Genomic DNA, 16,857 nt, shown 5'->3' with positions numbered 1-16,857 from the left:
GAGGAACGCAAGAAGTCTTTTCATCTACGTGTTATATGGTCGCCTACAGTAAGACTGAACACTGGCAAAAAAAAAAAGTAGGCCAGCCCAGCGTAACCCCTTCTACCACCAGTATAGCTCAATTTTGTAGCAAGCAGTGCCAAGAGCACGATAAGAAACACAATGAGTCCCTCGAGTACAAAAATCCTTTTCTTTCCTTTCTTGTCCATTGAGGGATATAGAAAGTCAAACTTTTTCTATGTCCAAAAGAAATCCAACTGAGGGGTGGGTAGCAAACGTATGTTAACAGGCCAAAGAACAAAACAGAGAACTAGGGGCACCCTACAGCAGATGCCCAAAGAACATTGCACCAGAAGATGGCATGCGATAAGACCCCAACATCCACCTTGTAAACCATGTGAATAGGGGACCAGGCGGCAGATTTGCAAATCTGGGAAACAGTAGCCTACTAAAAAGTAGCAAAAAAGATGTTAGCAAAAATCGTTTAGTCTTTCTCATGGACGACCTAAAGGCCCACCCTGAGCTGGCCTACAGTAATGCTTCCAAAGTGTCCAATCCTGCAGTGGGCAGCAATATAACCTGAAGGTGAATGTCTTGCTTTGTCCCTCGATGGATGAAAAAAGAAATAGTTTAGGTGCGGACTTGTATTCCTTCACATGAAATGCCCATTTAATGTCTGAAAGACTTATTTTTGAACGACTTGTGATTTTATCACCTCAAAAGTTTCTCTCAGCGAAATCAAAATTAACATTCCCAGTTATTACCACCCTGAAGCTAGAGGTATTTTAGGGTGCAAGAACCTTTATGAATTACCCTTTACAAATAACACTCAAAAAAAAAAATTAAAGATATAAAATGTGGGCCATAAGCGTATCCAATGCACATGGTAATGCTATCAATGATTTGACAATCTATTTCTCAATTAAAATTAAAAAAAAAAAAAAAAAAGCAATGAATGGTAATGAGAATACCGCATGCTCTTGTGAACTGAACTGAACTTCACATCTCTTATAAGTACCATTTCTCCAGTAGAGGTTAGTAATCCAAGCACACGGCATCTCTACTGCCCCCCTTCTGGTGGACATCCTACCAATAATACTACCTTTATTTTGTTTTATACAGCTTTCAGAAATATTTTTGCAATAACTTAAATACTTTTATATTATATCTATAAAATTTGGGATGGGAGCTGAAGAAGGGAGAGCATAGTTAAGTATTAAAAACAGAATTTCCTGAATCCCTTCTAAAGTGCAGGGTAGCAGAAAAGCCAAATAATGGGGTTCTTAAAACAGGTACTGGTATTTTGGGAGCAGCGATGAGCTGTAACCTATATAAAAACAGCCTCAAATCAATCAGATTGATTGCGAACCGTTACAGCAGTGAAATACCGTTTCCACTATTATTTTATCCCCACTTTGTGTTATAGTGATGTCACAAGGTCCCATGTGAACAAGCAGACAGTTTCTTTAAAGCGGAAGTAAACCCATCCATTTAATAGTTTAAAAAAAACAGTTACATTTCCGGCACATCCCGGGAATGTAACTGTCCCATTGGTTGGGCTCTCACCCAAAGTGTCAAAGCATCCAATGGCTGGTGTCATAACTGATCACAGGTGCAGCACCATGGCAGTTGAAGATTAAACAGAGGCCAAGATGGCAGCTTCCTTGGCTGAAAACGTTCACAGGGTTTACTTCTACTTTAAGAGAATTTAATGTGGAGACAAATGGTTAAAGCCCTAGTCCAACCAAAATAGGAAGAGTTAGAACCACTGTCAAGGTTTATATATGCCATCAGCATCCCTGTTGAGCTTTGCTCCCCACTTTCTGTTCTAACAGCCATCACCTAAACAGGAAATGGGGTGAAATCCCACACAGTGGGGGCACAGACAGCAATAAAATCCTGATCAAGTTTAAAAACTCTGTGTCTGATGTCACACAAGCCAACAGACCACTTACCTCTTGCTAATGAGCCTCTCCCTCACTAGCTAAACCAGCAACATTTGGCAGAGTTCTTGGCCAATAGGGTAACAACTCCCATCAGGGTTAATTGGAATCCTCTTCTGGCATCTGACTAGGCCTTAAGCTGGCCATACACTAGCCGAAATATCGGGGGAACTCATTTTCGAAAAATGAAATATCAGCCGTGAGAGCAGATGTGCCATCATGTAATGACCGAATTTCGAACGATAAATCGTTCAATGGACATAAATGAATCAGTTTTTCGTTCACTTTGTCACATATGCCTAGTGCAAACAGGTCAGCCGAGAAACACATTAACCTTTCAATTTATCGTTTGGCCGGCAGGTTTTCAAAACTGTTTCTTCGATTTTTCGGCTCTGAAAAGTTAAAAACTACTTTCTATTTGTGCCCATTAACTGAACGAAAAAGGAACGATTGGACCAAATGACAGATTTTCAAACGATCTTTCGGCTAGTGTATGGCCAGCATTACTCTACTAGAGAATGTGTTTTAATGCTTTCTAGGTCCCCACTGGGGAGGATTCCCCATCACTTCCTGGTTTGTGTGACACTCATCAAATACACAGGAAGTGAAGAACACTCACAAATGGGGACTCAGCAATATAAAGTTGACAACTTTTCAGAAATGATTGAAAAGTATATTTTGATTTTCCATCACTTTCTGTCCCACAGAAAAGTGTCAACAGGACAAATAGAGAGGATGGATCTCCGTAGCGGATAGGTACTAACCTTCCAAAACTATAAAAAAAATTGGCTGGAGCTGGGCTTTAACAAAGTTGACAATATAGATTTTCTCTGACCTTAGTATAAAACACAAGCAGAGAAACACGCTTTATCTGAAAAGTTCTAGGGTCTGTGAGTAATCACATGGGTTATCTGGCAGCATGTATGTGGAAACTCAGATGACATTACCTTTTCTTTAACAAAAGGCATATCTCTGCACTGGAAGGAAGTACAGCTGCTAAATCAGGCTTCTCTCTTCCCCTGCAGGTGAAGGGATAATAAAGGTTTGGGTTAAAAGCAGCATAATTCTTTTACATGGCCTTCACTTTGATCTGCTTCATCTTCATTTGTTTCTTTTCTATCTTCTTCTGCTCACGGCGCTGGGCGGCTTCCTGAGAGAGTGGTAAAAAGAACAAAGTATTAAACTTTCTGTGCAAAAAAATAAAAAAATTCCAAAACTATGCACTGTAAGAGGAAAGAAAGAATATGTATGAACTGTTCTTGCTCCTATACAATGTGCTTACTTCCAGCCGACGCTGTTTGTCAGGATCTTCCTCATTCATGATGCGCTCCTTTTCTGCACGTTTCTTCTCCTCCCGCCGACTCTGGGCTGCTTCTTGGCGCTGCACATGCGTTAGCTTCAAAAAGTTTTCTTCCACGCGGGAGCGGTTCTTATCAGCTTTCTGTTTGCCCTGCCATCAACGTACAAAATGTTTATGAAGGGTAAAATATAGGGATGGGCAGCACAGATGGCAATTACAGGTCTCTGTTGTGATAAAGTTCATTATTTTCTGTAATGTACTGATAAACATTCGACTTTCATATATTTTAGATTCATTACACACAACTGAAGTAGTGCAAGCCTTTTATGGTTTTAATATTGATGATTTTGGCATACAGCTCATGAAAAACCAAAATTCCTATCTCAAAAAATTAGCATATCATGAAAAGGTTCTCTAAACGAGCTATTAACCTAATCATCTGAATCAACTAATTAACTCTAAACACCTGCAAAAGATTCCTGAGGCTTTTAAAAACTCCCAGCCTGGTTCATTACTCAAAACCGCAATCATGGGTAAGACTGCCAACCTGACTGCTGTCCAGGTGGCCATCATTGACACCCTCAAGCAAGAGGGTAAGACACAGAAAGAAATTTCTGAACGAATAGGCTGTTCCCAGAGTGCTGTATCAAGGCACCTCAGTGGGAAGTCTGTGGGAAGGAAAAAGTGTGGCAGAAAACGCTGCACAACGAGAAGAGGTTACCGGACCCTGAGGAAGATTGTGGAGAAGGACCGATTCCAGACCTTGGGGGACCTGCGGAAGCAGTGGACTGAGTCTGGAGTAGAAACATCTAGAGCCACAGTGTACAGGCGTGTGCAGGAAATGGGCTACAGGTGCTGCATTCCCCAGGTCAAGCCACTTTTGAACCAGAAACAGCGGCAGAAGCGCCTGACCTGGGCTACAGAGAAGCAGCACTGGACTGTTGCTCAGTGGTCCAAAGTACTTTTTTCGGATGAAAGCAAATTTTGCATGTCATTCGGGAAATCAAGGTGCCAGAGTCTGGAGGAAGACTGGGGAGAGGGAAATGCCAAAATGCCTGAAGTCCAGTGTCAAGTACCCACAGTCAGTGATGGTCTGGGGTGCCATATCAGCTGCTGGTGTTGGTCCACTGTGTTTTATCAAGGGCAGGGTCAATGCAGCTAGCTATCAGGAGATTTTGGAGCACTTCATGCTTCCATCTGCTGAAAAGCTTTATGGAGATGAAGATTTCATTTTTCAGCACGACCTGGCACCTGCTCACAGTGCCAAAACCACTGGTAAATGGTTTACTGACCATGGTATTACTGTGCTCAATTGGCCTGCCAACTCTCCTGACCTGAACCCCATAGAGAATCTGTGGTGATGTTGTGAAGAGAAAGTTGAGAGACGCAAGACCCAACACTCTGGATGAGCTCAAGGCCGCTATCGAAGCATCCTGGGCCTCCATAACACCTCAGCAGTGCCACAGGCTGATTGCCTCCATGCCACGCCGCATTGAAGCAGTCATTTCTGCAAAAGGATTCCCGACCAAGTTCTGAGTGCATAACTGAACATAATTATTTGAAGGTTGACTTTTTTTTGTATTAAAAACACTTTTTTTATTGGTCGGATGAAATATGCTAATTTTTTGAGATAGGAATTTTGGTTTTTCATGAGCTGTATGCCAAAATCATCAATATTAAAACAATAAAAGGCTTGCACTACTTCAGTTGTGTGTAATGAATCTAAAATATATGAAAGTCTAATGTTTATCAGTACATTACAGAAAATAATGAACTTTATCACAATATGCTAATTTTTTGAGAGGGACCTGTATGTGATTATATAACTGATGTCCTAAAGTGCATATAAAGACAATGGAGGGGAATTTATTCAAGCTGGAACTGACTGCAGAGGCGCAAAAGAACCAATCAGCTTATATTTTCAGCTTGTCCAGTTCAGCTTTGAAAATGAAAGCAAAAGCTGATGATTGGTAGCCATGCTAAGCTGATTTAGAATATGGTTAAAGTGGTAAAAACCTGTCAGGTTTGGAGAAAGAAAAGGTATACAAAAAAGTGGACCTAAACGGTAACTAAATGCAAAACCTTTTTTTCCCCCCATTTTGGATAGTAATCAAGGATTTTTTTTTCTCATCTGTGTCCCATTGGACTGATTTCTCTTTAATTCCTGTCCCATAGCCAAAACAGGAAGTGAGAAGAAATCCCGGAATGTCACCAGAGTCACCAAAATTAGCGTCCCAATACAAAAGAGAAGAGAACTCACTGCTCTAGGTGATTCCAGAAGCCTGATGACACACCGATGCATGCCTCGGCTCGCCTCCGTGGAGAATTAATCATAGAAGAAATGGCTGCACTCCAGGTGTGATCAAAATTCAGGTTTATTGGCTGAACATCCCAATGTGACAAATGTGGCAAGGTAGACGCGTTTCACACACTAGTATGTGTGCTTAATCATTACAAGGAAATGTTGGCATCACATCTCTATATATATATATATATATATATATATATATATATATATATATATATATACATATACACACACACACATACATAGGTATCTCAATTAACAGGTGATACAAATAATATATATTCAGTTCCACACTCTACATCATCCATGTTTATAGGGTGACATGTAGGTGTGTGCACGCTTTGCGGTATTATATATTATATATATATATATATATATATATATATATATATATATATATATATATATATATATATATATATATATATATATATATATACACACATACACACACATATATACATATACACATACATACATACACACACACTATATTCATAGCTTTTTTTATATTGTCGGGCGTGCTCACATCTATATTGTTCCCCTTTAGTATCTATTAAATGTGAGACTGGGATTTCTCATAAGCATTAGATACTTTGTATCATATTACTTATACTACAACGTGCCCCAGGTGATTGATACAATTGTAGCACTCAGCAATTTCCTGCCCTATTTCTTCAGTGACATCTTCATAGAATGCTGTAGTGCCGCTTGTAATATATTGATTGTGGAGTTGCTCATCTATGGCATTCAGTATTTCCCCGTTTATATCTTTTTACCAGTACCACTCTCTGGGTTGTATACACATTATATATATGTAATATCTAAATCCACATGTCACATAATCTGATGTTGTTGTACCTATCGGTACTTATTGTTTCAATTAATAATTTTTTACCATCTATGACATATATATGTATATCTATATATATATATATATATATATCTATATATATCTCTCTATATATATCTCTCTCTATATATATATATATATATCTATATATATCTCTCTATATATATCTCTCTCTATATATATATATATATATATATATATATATATATATATATATATATATATATATATATATATATATATATATGAGGAATGTCAAAATATGGTACAATACATCTATGGCATATTTGTTTTATTGCCTTACCAATTATATTACCTTGGTTGTTTTTATTGCATTGTACGATTTTTGTCCCCATACACCATACGATTTATTCCCTCCTCACTTATATGCTCTATTTATATGTCCTTTCCCTTGGGGGATTGTATACACTTTATCCTGTTTAATGATTTCACATATTTTATACTGCCACTGATTACCTGTACAGTATTATTTGTATAGATAAGTGTATATTGTATATATATATTTTTTTTTTATATGTTTTTGATTTTTTCTTGTGCACTAATACTGATATGTTTTTAGGGTGCATGTGCATCACCTGCAATTAGGGAAATGGTTTGCCTCTTTATTTGTATCACCTGTTGTCAATTGAGATACCTATGTGTATATATATATATTATAGATGTGATGCCAACATTTCCTTGTAATGATTAAGCACACATACTAGTGTGTGAAACGCGTCTACCTTGCCACATTTGTCACATTGGGGTTTTCAGCTAATAAACCTCAAATTTTGATCAAAATTAGTGTCCCCATTGGAAAATTTCACCTCTATTAGTGTTCTGGTTTCTTTTGCAATGAGAAGGGTAAACCGGACAAAAAGAGGTTAAAATCTCCCCAACTGGGGCACAAACCACAATAAAAACCTGACAGGTGTTCCAATCCTTCTCCACGCTATCCAAAACTAAAAAAAATTATACGTTATACTTTAACCACTTGCTGCCTAAGGCTATTCTGACATATCTCACTTAAATGTAAAAATAAGCTTTTTTTTTATAGAAATTTACTTAGAACTCCCAAACATTATTTATTAAGCAGAGGCCCTAGAGAATAAAATTGTGGGAGTGGCAAATTTTTTTTATGACACATGGTATTTGCACAGCGGTTCTTTTTAAACGCAATTTTTGTGAAAAAAAAAGTACACTTTAATGGATTTTAATGCACAAAAACATAGAATACCCAATTGATTAAATATAAAAGATAATGTTACACCAAGCAAAACATACCAAACATGTTATGCTTTAAAATTGTGCCCGCTCATGAAATGGCGACAAAACTACGGTACTTAAAAATCTCCATAGGCATCATTTTAAAAGACTTTACAGGTTACAAGTTTAGAGTAACAGGAAGTCTGCTACTAGAATTATTGCACTTGTTAGAATGCTTGCAGTGATAACTCACGTGTGGTGCAAACACTGTTGTAAGATACGAATGCTTCGCCTTTTGCACGCAAGCACGGGGGGGGGGGGGGGGGATTGTGGTTTAGAGAGTGTGTGTTGACAGGGCGCTTTAACATTTAAAAAAATTAAATAAAAAAATGTATAATGTTTATATTTTTACACTGCTTTTCATTTTGTTTATTCACTTTTATTGCTATCACAAGGGATAGCAATAACATGCAACATCCCTTGTGATAGCATGGTGACAGGTTCTCTTTACACAGACATCTGGGATCTTTTAGATTGTAAGCTCTAACGAGCAGGGCCCTCTGATTCCTTTTGTTCCAAATTGTATTGTAACTGTAATGTCTGCCTTCATTTGTTAAGCGCTGCGCAAACTGTTGGCGCTATATAAATCCTGTATAATAATAATAATAATAATTAGACCCCCAGATCTCTCCTCTGCCCTTAAAAGCACCCAATCAAACCAAGATCGGTTTAATCAGATGCGACTTTCACAGGTTGGTAACGGGCCCGTTTACATTAGACCAAAATTATGCTCAGGTTCCCCAGTGGGTCGCATGTAAAATTGATCCAGCGGCTATTTAGCTGCTCAGATCACTTTTACTTTATTCAGCATCAACAACTCAAAAAAAAAAAAAAAAATCCGGGGTCAGCTGCAGCATACCCCGGCATAACCACTTCAACCAGAGGACGTACAGGTACAATCCTTTTGACGGAGACTACAGAGCAGGCAAGAAGTGAGGAAGTAGCACTGAAATGTTACCACCCTACAATACTCAGCCTAGAATACAGTGAAGAGGCGCAACAGACAAGATTATGTATGTATGTATGTAATGTTACATTTGCTTCCCCAGGCAAAATCATTCAGAATTGAGACTCATGTTGATGTAAAAAGCATCCACTTACCTCTCTGTTCAAACGGAACTTCCTTACTTTGTCAATGCTGTACATGATCATGTTCATTAGTGGCAGAAGGGACTCCATATCTTTAACAGACGCATTTCCTCCTCCAGGCACTGGTGTGAAGGATAAAGGTTTACTCCAGTGCAGTCTTACAGCATTATCTGCCGTACAGTGCATTTATAGAGCTAGCTACTCACCATTAAATGTAAACAACAGGGTCTTCTTAGTTTCTGGCAGTTTTAGTGGCTGCCCCTCCCTGTAACATAGGAAGGAATGAGACCACAGAGCTACAATTTACCATGAGGATCTAGAGTCACAGGCCGCTTTTTTATATGACAGACAATGTTGTTTAATCTCTGATACAGCAAATATGATCAACTAGTACCTGCAATGTTTGAATTTATTTCAATAATTTAACCACTTGCCGACCGCTTAACGAGTCTGCCGCTGCTGGGCAAAGAGACGTAGACCTACGTCGCTCACCCACGAGCCTATAGGGGGCGAGCTCCCGCCCCCGCTCGTTCCCTGGGGACCTAGCGCGAGTGACCGGCGGCTCCGATGTCAGCCGGCCACTCGCGAACTTCCACAGGAGAGGGAGAAAGACAGACGGCTGATGTAAACAATCACCTTGTAAAATCAACCCATTCAGTTTAAAATAGAAATGAAAAGACAAAGCAGTTTCGTATATACAAAAAAAAAAAAAAAATTTTCCCCCCATTTTTTAGGAGTGATCACATTCCAGCTGTTCTCAGCTGCATAACAGCTGGGGAAGAGGCAACAGTACACTGAGCTTCCCAAGTGAATAGCTATAGGGGGGGGGGAGGGTCAAACATCTAATGTTTGAGAAACGCACATACGATCAACGTAATACTTCGCAAAAATTTGAAAACATTTGGATGAATGCATCAAGTTCTACTCTATATTAGAGGTTGGGTATGTTTTGAGTAGACTGGAATGGCCTGTTATAGAGAGTTTCTGTATAGTATTGATATAATAAACTGGTTATTTCTGCAATATTTTTGAAAAAAAAAAAGGATTTTTGTACATATCGTAAAATCCATTTCTCTGAGTTCATGGACGGACACAGCGCTCCATATTCAGAACCATAGGGTTATATCATCCCCTACAGGAGTAGGACACGAGGCAGAAAGAGAAAAAAAAAAAAAAAAAGAAGAAGACTTGGCTACACCTATGTGCAGTCCTAGGTGGTATATATCTCCCTCTCGGCTATAGGTCTTCAGTTTAGTAAAAAGCAGAGTCAGAAGTATCAAAACTCCATAGAGTGGCGGTTGTGGTGTCAAGTCAAACTCAGAGAAATGGATTTTACGGTAAGTACGCAAATCTTATTTTCGCTTTCGTTCATTGAAGGACACAGCGCTCCATATTCAGAACCATAGGGATGTCCCCAAGCAGTGCCAAACATGAGGGGTGGGACAACAAAAAATTACCAAGGCTAAACACAAGAGCCGACAAGGTAACAGGAGCTTAACAAAAAACAACTGGAGTCCAACCTGAACAATACACCCCCAAAGAAGGAACAGACCCTTGAAACAGCAGCCTGCAAAACTATGCGGCTAAAGGAAGCATCCGCAGACTTCACTGGCGGCCCCAGGTGTCGAACCCCTTGAATGAATAGTACGCACCAAGGAATGCGTGGCTAGGGGCTGCTGAGAGAAGACCGCCGGGGCAGACACCTGGCCCTTGATGGTACTCAAGGCCAAGTTCTGCTTAAACACCTCATTGAAAGAAGGTCAAAAGCCGAGCCACCAATAAAGAACGAGAGTGAACACCACTCGACTCACACCACAAAATGTACGCTTTCCACGTACGATAAACATTTTTAGGAGATAGACTGCCTAGCCTTCAGCAGTGTCGGAATCCCTGACCCAGGTTATACCTCTATTCTTCAGCACCTTGCTTTCAAAAACCAGGCCATCAAAGCCAGCCACTGTAAAGCAGGATGGAAGATCGGCCCTTGGAACAGCAGGTCCTCCCTGAGAGGCAGTCTTCAAGGGACGTCGCACCAGATCCACCTCTGTGGTGCCCCACCGCAGACATATCAGATGAAACACGTCCTGATGAAGGGACCACTCCCCTTTGTCCAATGCCTACCAACTGAGATAGTCCGCCCGCCTGCCAGTGTTCCACTCCTGGAATGTGTAAGGCGGAGAGGGCCGGCAGGAATTATTCTGTCAACCAGAGAGAGCCGCCAACACACTTTTGGTTTCACCCTAGTGGATTGTCATAAGTCGCCGCTGTGGCATTGTCCAACTAGATCCGTACTAGAAGCCCCTGTAGCGGATCCGTCCAGTGATCCAGGTACAGCCTGATCACTTTAAGTTCCAAGACATTGATCAATAGTCTGGATTCCTCCAGCGTCCAACAACTCTGAGCGGAGTTCAGTCCCAGGACACCTCCCCAGCCAGACACAGACTGGCATCTGTTGTGAACACTGTCCAACACAAAGGGAGAAAAGATTTGCCCTGCCGAAGAGCAAAGCCGCCAGACCAGGGAACCCCTGGTTTTCCAGCTCAGCCAAATCTGATTGTCCAGTGACTTTGGACACTTGTCCCAATTTCCCGGGATCTCGTATGGAACTGTGCAAACGGAACCGCCTCGAAGGTCCCAGGCCCAGCACCTGCATGCAAGTCCAGGGGGAGGACCACCTGCTGGACAGCAATATATGAATCACAGCATGCAACTTCTGGAGTTTGTCAAAAGGAAGGAACACTCTGGCTAGAGCTGAATCCAGAGTCAGACCCAGATAATCCAATTTTTTGAATGGAATCAGAGCAGACTTCCAGTAGTTTAGAAGCCAACCAAACTCCTTCAGGGTCTGTAAGTGATCTCCACATCATCCATCAAGGCAGAAGAGGATTCTGCTCACAGGAGGAGGTCATCCAGGTAGCTTAGTACTGCAATCTCCCGCTGATGTAGAACCAAGGCCAACACTTTTGTGAAGACCCGAGGAGCGGAGGCGAGACCAAAGGGTAACGCCAGAAACTGATAGTGCTTCTCCCCCACAGCAAAACGGAGGAAACGCTGGTGTCGGGCACATATTGGATTGTGCAAATAAGCATCTTTGATGTCAATAGAGGTTATAAAATCCCCCTGATGTAGGGATGCCAATACCGTGCGAATGGACTCCTTTCTGAATTCCTGTACCCGCACAAAGCAGTTCAGAGTCTTGAGGTTCAGAATCGGACGGACCTTGCCCTCCTTCTTTGGGACCGTAAATAGGTTTGAATAAAAACGTTGAATCCGTTCTAATACTGGAACAATCACTCCCTGAAGCAACAGGTCCCGCACCGCCCCTAAGAGAGCTTGCAATCGGTCCGGGGACAGACGCACATAAGAAGGAAAGAACCTTTCCAGAGGGCAAGAACAAAACTATCTTGTAATTGGACAAATTCCCTTTATGAACCCATTTTTCGTTTACCAAGGAGGTCCACAGGCCGGGAAACCAACTAAGACGTCCCCCCAACCCAGGCATGGGTGAGGGCGCATCTTCATCCAAAAGGATCCTTGTCCGCGGGTCTAGAGACGCTTTCAGCTTGCCAGATGAGGGCTGCTTTGAACCTCCCGAGAAGGGCTTGAAAGGTTTTGAACCCTTGTCAGTGGACCCCGAGGGACAAAAAAAAAAACGAGAAAGAAGAAGAGCAGCGTCTCCGACGAGGTTCTTTGCCCTTCCCAGACTGTGGAAGAAAGGTACTCTTTCACCCCATGAGACTCTTAATAGATTTCATCCAGGGTAGCCCCAAACAGGTGATTGCATTGAAAGGGTTATGGGCCATACACACTATAAGATTTTCTGAAGACTTTTTCCTTTAGATTTACCAAAACCATATAATATGAGGTCAAACCTAAACACTTTCAATTTGTATGCAATCTGGCAGGCCCTTGCACTACATAGAAAAGGTAAATCTGAAGGAAATCTAACCACAAAAGTTGGATAGTGTGTATCCAGCTTAAATCAGTCAGACCAACACTCAAGCCACAACACATGCCTAAGCACCACTGTCGAAACAGATAGCTTAGAAATCAAGGGAGCCACGTCCAAAGAGGCATCGCAGACAAATTACAGCCCCTGGACCAATTGCTCCGCCAACTCAGCAAAGGCCGGGGGAATCTGCTCACCCCCAAGATCATGGTGCAAAAATTTAGCCCACTTGGTTAGTGTTTGCGACACCAGGGCAATGGTCAGGATTGGCTTCAGTGCCGAATCAGCAATAGTGAACATATTACAAGACACAGACGGCGCCTTTCTGTCAGCCGAGTTCCTTTAAGACGGGAATTCCTCCATCAGAATCATGGTTGCCTTTTTTTAACCTGGAGACAGGGGGGTCCACTACTGGTGGGACAGTCTATTTCTTGAGGAGTGACTCTTCAAAAGGGGTACCTCACAGCAAAGCGTTTAGGAACCACAAAGGGACATTTTGGACACTCTCAATCTTTTTAGACAAACTTGTCAAAATAGGAGGGATAGGGGAACACCTTTGCCGTGCGAGATGGCTTGTGGATGCCAAAAGGGATGGCCAACTCCCCAGACGCTTCAGCTGCATCCTTCATCTTTAAAGTCTTCCGCACAGATAGAATCAGTGGGTCAACTAGGGCCTTCTCATGCGCAGCTACAGTTGTGGAGGGATTATCCTCACTATCTGATAGATCAGGGAGCGTGGCTTCAGGGTGGTCCACATCCGCGATGGTAGAGCCAGTGTCATGGCCTGACGAGACAGGTGAGGGTTTCAGGGTCTGACGAGACAGATGAGGTTTCTGCTAGCCCGCCGCCCAAAGGCCACCTCAACTCGGGAAACAATGGACTCCAGGACCACCGTCAGTGCAACAATGGAGGGCTGGGACACCAAGGGACCTGCTGCCTCCGCGAGGGGGTCAGGTGGGGAAACATGCTTCTGAGACTCAATGAGTTAACGGGGGAACCCACCAGCAAAGTGTCTAGCACTGCTAGGGGACTACTACCCGAAAGTAGAGCAACGGATTGCACCTAAATGGGGTGGGTGCAGCCGTACTGGGTGCGAGGATGGCCGAAAAGTTAGAGGGGCTTTTAAACTAGGGAATGGGGGGGAGGGTACAGATGTAGAATTACCCAGTGGAAAGCAAGTTTCAGAGGGCAGAAATGGGGGCATTAGCGATAGGGTGTGCGGAGCTCCTATACCCAGGGTGGGTACGGGGAAAAATCAAGAGAGCAGCCTAAAAACATCAAAAGAGGATAAATATAACCGATCAAAATTACGAGGTTTGTATACCAATGCCAGAAGCCTGGCCAACAAGATGGGAGAGCTGGAGCTGCTGATATTTGAGGAGGACTTAGATTTTGTGGGGATAACTGAGACTTGGTTTGACAGCTCTCATGACTGGATGGCGTCCATTCAGGGGTATTCCCTTTATCGCAGGGATAGAGAAGGTAAAAAAGGGGGAGGGGTATGTTTGTATATTAAGAACAGTATACAGATAAATATGAGGGATGATATTAATAATGGAGCTAAGGACGAGGCAGAATCCCTATGGGTAGAGCTTCAAAGGGAAGGCACGGCGGGGAAGGTAATATTGGGCGTATGCTATAGGCCCCCCAACCAGAGGGAGGAGGGTGAGGCGGACCTCATGTTACAGATAGGATTGGCAGCAAGGATGGGAAATGTCATTATAATGGGGGACTTTAATTATCCAGATATAGACTGGGCAGAAGGAACCGCACACTCAGCCAAGGCTCGGCAGTTCCTAAATGTTTTGCAGGACAATTTCATGGGTCAGATGGTGAATGCACCGACAAGAAGCAATGCGGTACTTGACCTACTGATTACCAACAATACAGACCTGATCACGGATATAGAAATACGGGACAACTTAGGGAACAGTGACCATAGGTCAATTGGTTTCAGTATTAATTACAGTAATAGGAAACACAAGGGTAATATAAGGACACTGAATTTCACAAGAGCCAATTTCCCTAAACTGCGCTCGCTGCTAGAAAATATCAAATGGGATAGAACCCTGGGAACAAAGAACACGGAGGAAAAATGGGAGTGCTTCAAGAGCATACTTAACAAGGGAGTGGGCCAGTGCATTCCACAGGGAAATAAATTTAAAAGAGCAAAACTAAACCCTGGGTGGCTAAACTCCAACATTAAAATGTATATTAGAGCTAAAGAAAAGGCCTTCAAAAAATACAAGACTGAGGGGTCATTGGCAGCATTTAAGCACTACAAAGAGTGTAATAAGAAATGTAAAGATGAAATCAGGGCGGCTAAAATAGAACACGAGAGACATATAGCGGAGGAGAGCAAAAAGAACCCCAAGAAGTTCTTTAAGTATATAAACAGTAAGAAAGCCAGGCCAGAGCACATTGGCCCCATAAAAGATGATAAAGGAAAAATGGCCACTGAGGACAGAGAAAAGGCGGAAGTGTTAAATAATTTCTTTTCTTCAGTCTTCACAAAGGAATCGGGGGGCTACACGAAACCCGCTTGTAAGGCCGAACTAAATAATACACCTCAGGAAGTGCCGCCATGGCTAACAGAGGATAGACTTAGAGCTAAACTAGAGAAACTTAACATAAATAAATCCCCGGGACCGGATGGCTTGCACCCGAGGGTTCTTAATGAGCTCAGCCAGGTGATTGCCAGACCATTATTCTTGATCTTTAAGGATAGTTTACAGACGGGTATGGTGCCAGCTGATTGGAAAAAAGCCAACGTGGTACCAATATTTAAAAAGGGGCCGAGATATATCCCGGGTAACTATAGGCCGGTCAGCCTAACATCAGTAGTCTGCAAAATTTTGGAGGGGATGATAAGGGACCACATACAAGACTTTAGTAATGAAAATGGTATTATAAGTAGAAATCAGCATGGATTCATGAAAAATCGTTCGTGCCAAACCAATCTGTTAACCTTCTACGATGAAGTGAGCTGCCACCTAGATAAAGGTAAGCCTGTGGATGTGGTGTATCTGGACTTCGCAAAGGCCTTTGACACCGTTCCTCACAAACGCTTACTGTACAAACTAAGGAAGGTAGGTATGGATCATAAGGTGAGTACCTGGATAGAGACCTGGCTCCAGGGGAGAGTCCAGAGGGTGGTGATTGATGGGGAGTACTCGGATTGGGCGGGTGTGGAAAGTGGGGTCCCCCAGGGTTCTGTCCTGGGACCAATCCTGTTTAATTTATTCATAAATGATCTAGAGGAGGGGATATCTAGTACAATCTCAGTATTTGCAGATGATACTAAATTAGGCATGCCAATATCTTCTATGCAGGATGTGGAAATCTTGCAAGCAGACCTGAACAAAATAACGGGGTGGGCAACCACATGGCAGATGAGGTTTAATGTAGAAAAATGTAAAGTAATGCACTTGGGTGCCAGAAACCAGAAAGCAAGCTATTCACTAGGGGGTGAACCTCTGGGTGAGTCTAGGATGGAAAAGGACTTGGGGGTACTGGTAGACAACAGGCTTGGCAGTGGCATGCAATGCCAAGCCGCCGCAAGCAAAGCCAACAGAATACTGGGATGTATAAAAAGGGGGATTCACTCCAGAAATAAAGAGATTAATCTCCCGCTCTACAAGACTCTGGTCCGGCCACATCTGGAGTATGCTGTCCAGTTCTGGGCACCGGTCCGCAGGAAGGATGTGCTGGAACTGGAGAAAGTCCAGAGGAGGGCAACAAAAATAATTAGGGGAATGGAGGACATCGGCTATGAGGAAAGACTACAAGCACTGAACCTATTCTCTCTGGAGAAGAGACGATTGAGGGGGGATATGATATCAATGTACAAATACTGTACTGGCGACCCTAGCATAAGGAACAAACTATTCAGAGAAAGGGAATACAATAAGACACGTGGCCACTCACTAAAACTTGAGGAAAGGCGGTTTAACCTTAAAGTGCGTAGGGGGTTCTTCACTGTAAGAGCGGTAAGGATGTGGAATTCTCTTCCACAAGCTGTCGTATCAGCGGGGAGCATAGATAGTTTCAAAAAACTATTAGATGTACACCTTAAAGACCACAACATACAGGGGTACACAATGTACGGTTAAAAGCAAACACACACGCATCATGGGTTGGACTGGATGG

At 42.4% G+C, this 16,857-nt stretch overlaps 1 protein-coding gene across 1 annotated transcript in view; it reads right to left on the bottom strand.

Annotated features, from left to right (window-relative positions):
- Nucleotides 1–2,876: 2,876 nt before the first annotated feature.
- CCDC47 (coiled-coil domain containing 47) overlaps nt 2,877–16,857 on the bottom strand; it is a gene marked incomplete at its 5' end in the record, with an annotated part of 39,838 nt that continues 25,857 nt past the window's right edge. Inside the window, 4 exons of the mRNA XM_082271997.1 lie at nt 2,877–3,093; nt 3,226–3,393; nt 8,772–8,881; nt 8,966–9,024. Coding sequence (XP_082128123.1) covers nt 3,013–3,093; nt 3,226–3,393; nt 8,772–8,881; nt 8,966–9,024 — 418 coding nt within the window. The 3' untranslated portion in view covers nt 2,877–3,012. The remainder of the gene's footprint in view (nt 3,094–3,225; nt 3,394–8,771; nt 8,882–8,965; nt 9,025–16,857) is intronic.

This window comes from Pelophylax lessonae (genome assembly GCF_965119305.1).
Source record: "Pelophylax lessonae genome assembly, chromosome: 11".
NCBI lineage: Eukaryota > Metazoa > Chordata > Amphibia > Anura > Ranidae > Pelophylax > Pelophylax lessonae.
This window is presented reverse-complemented; position numbering and strand designations above follow the sequence as displayed.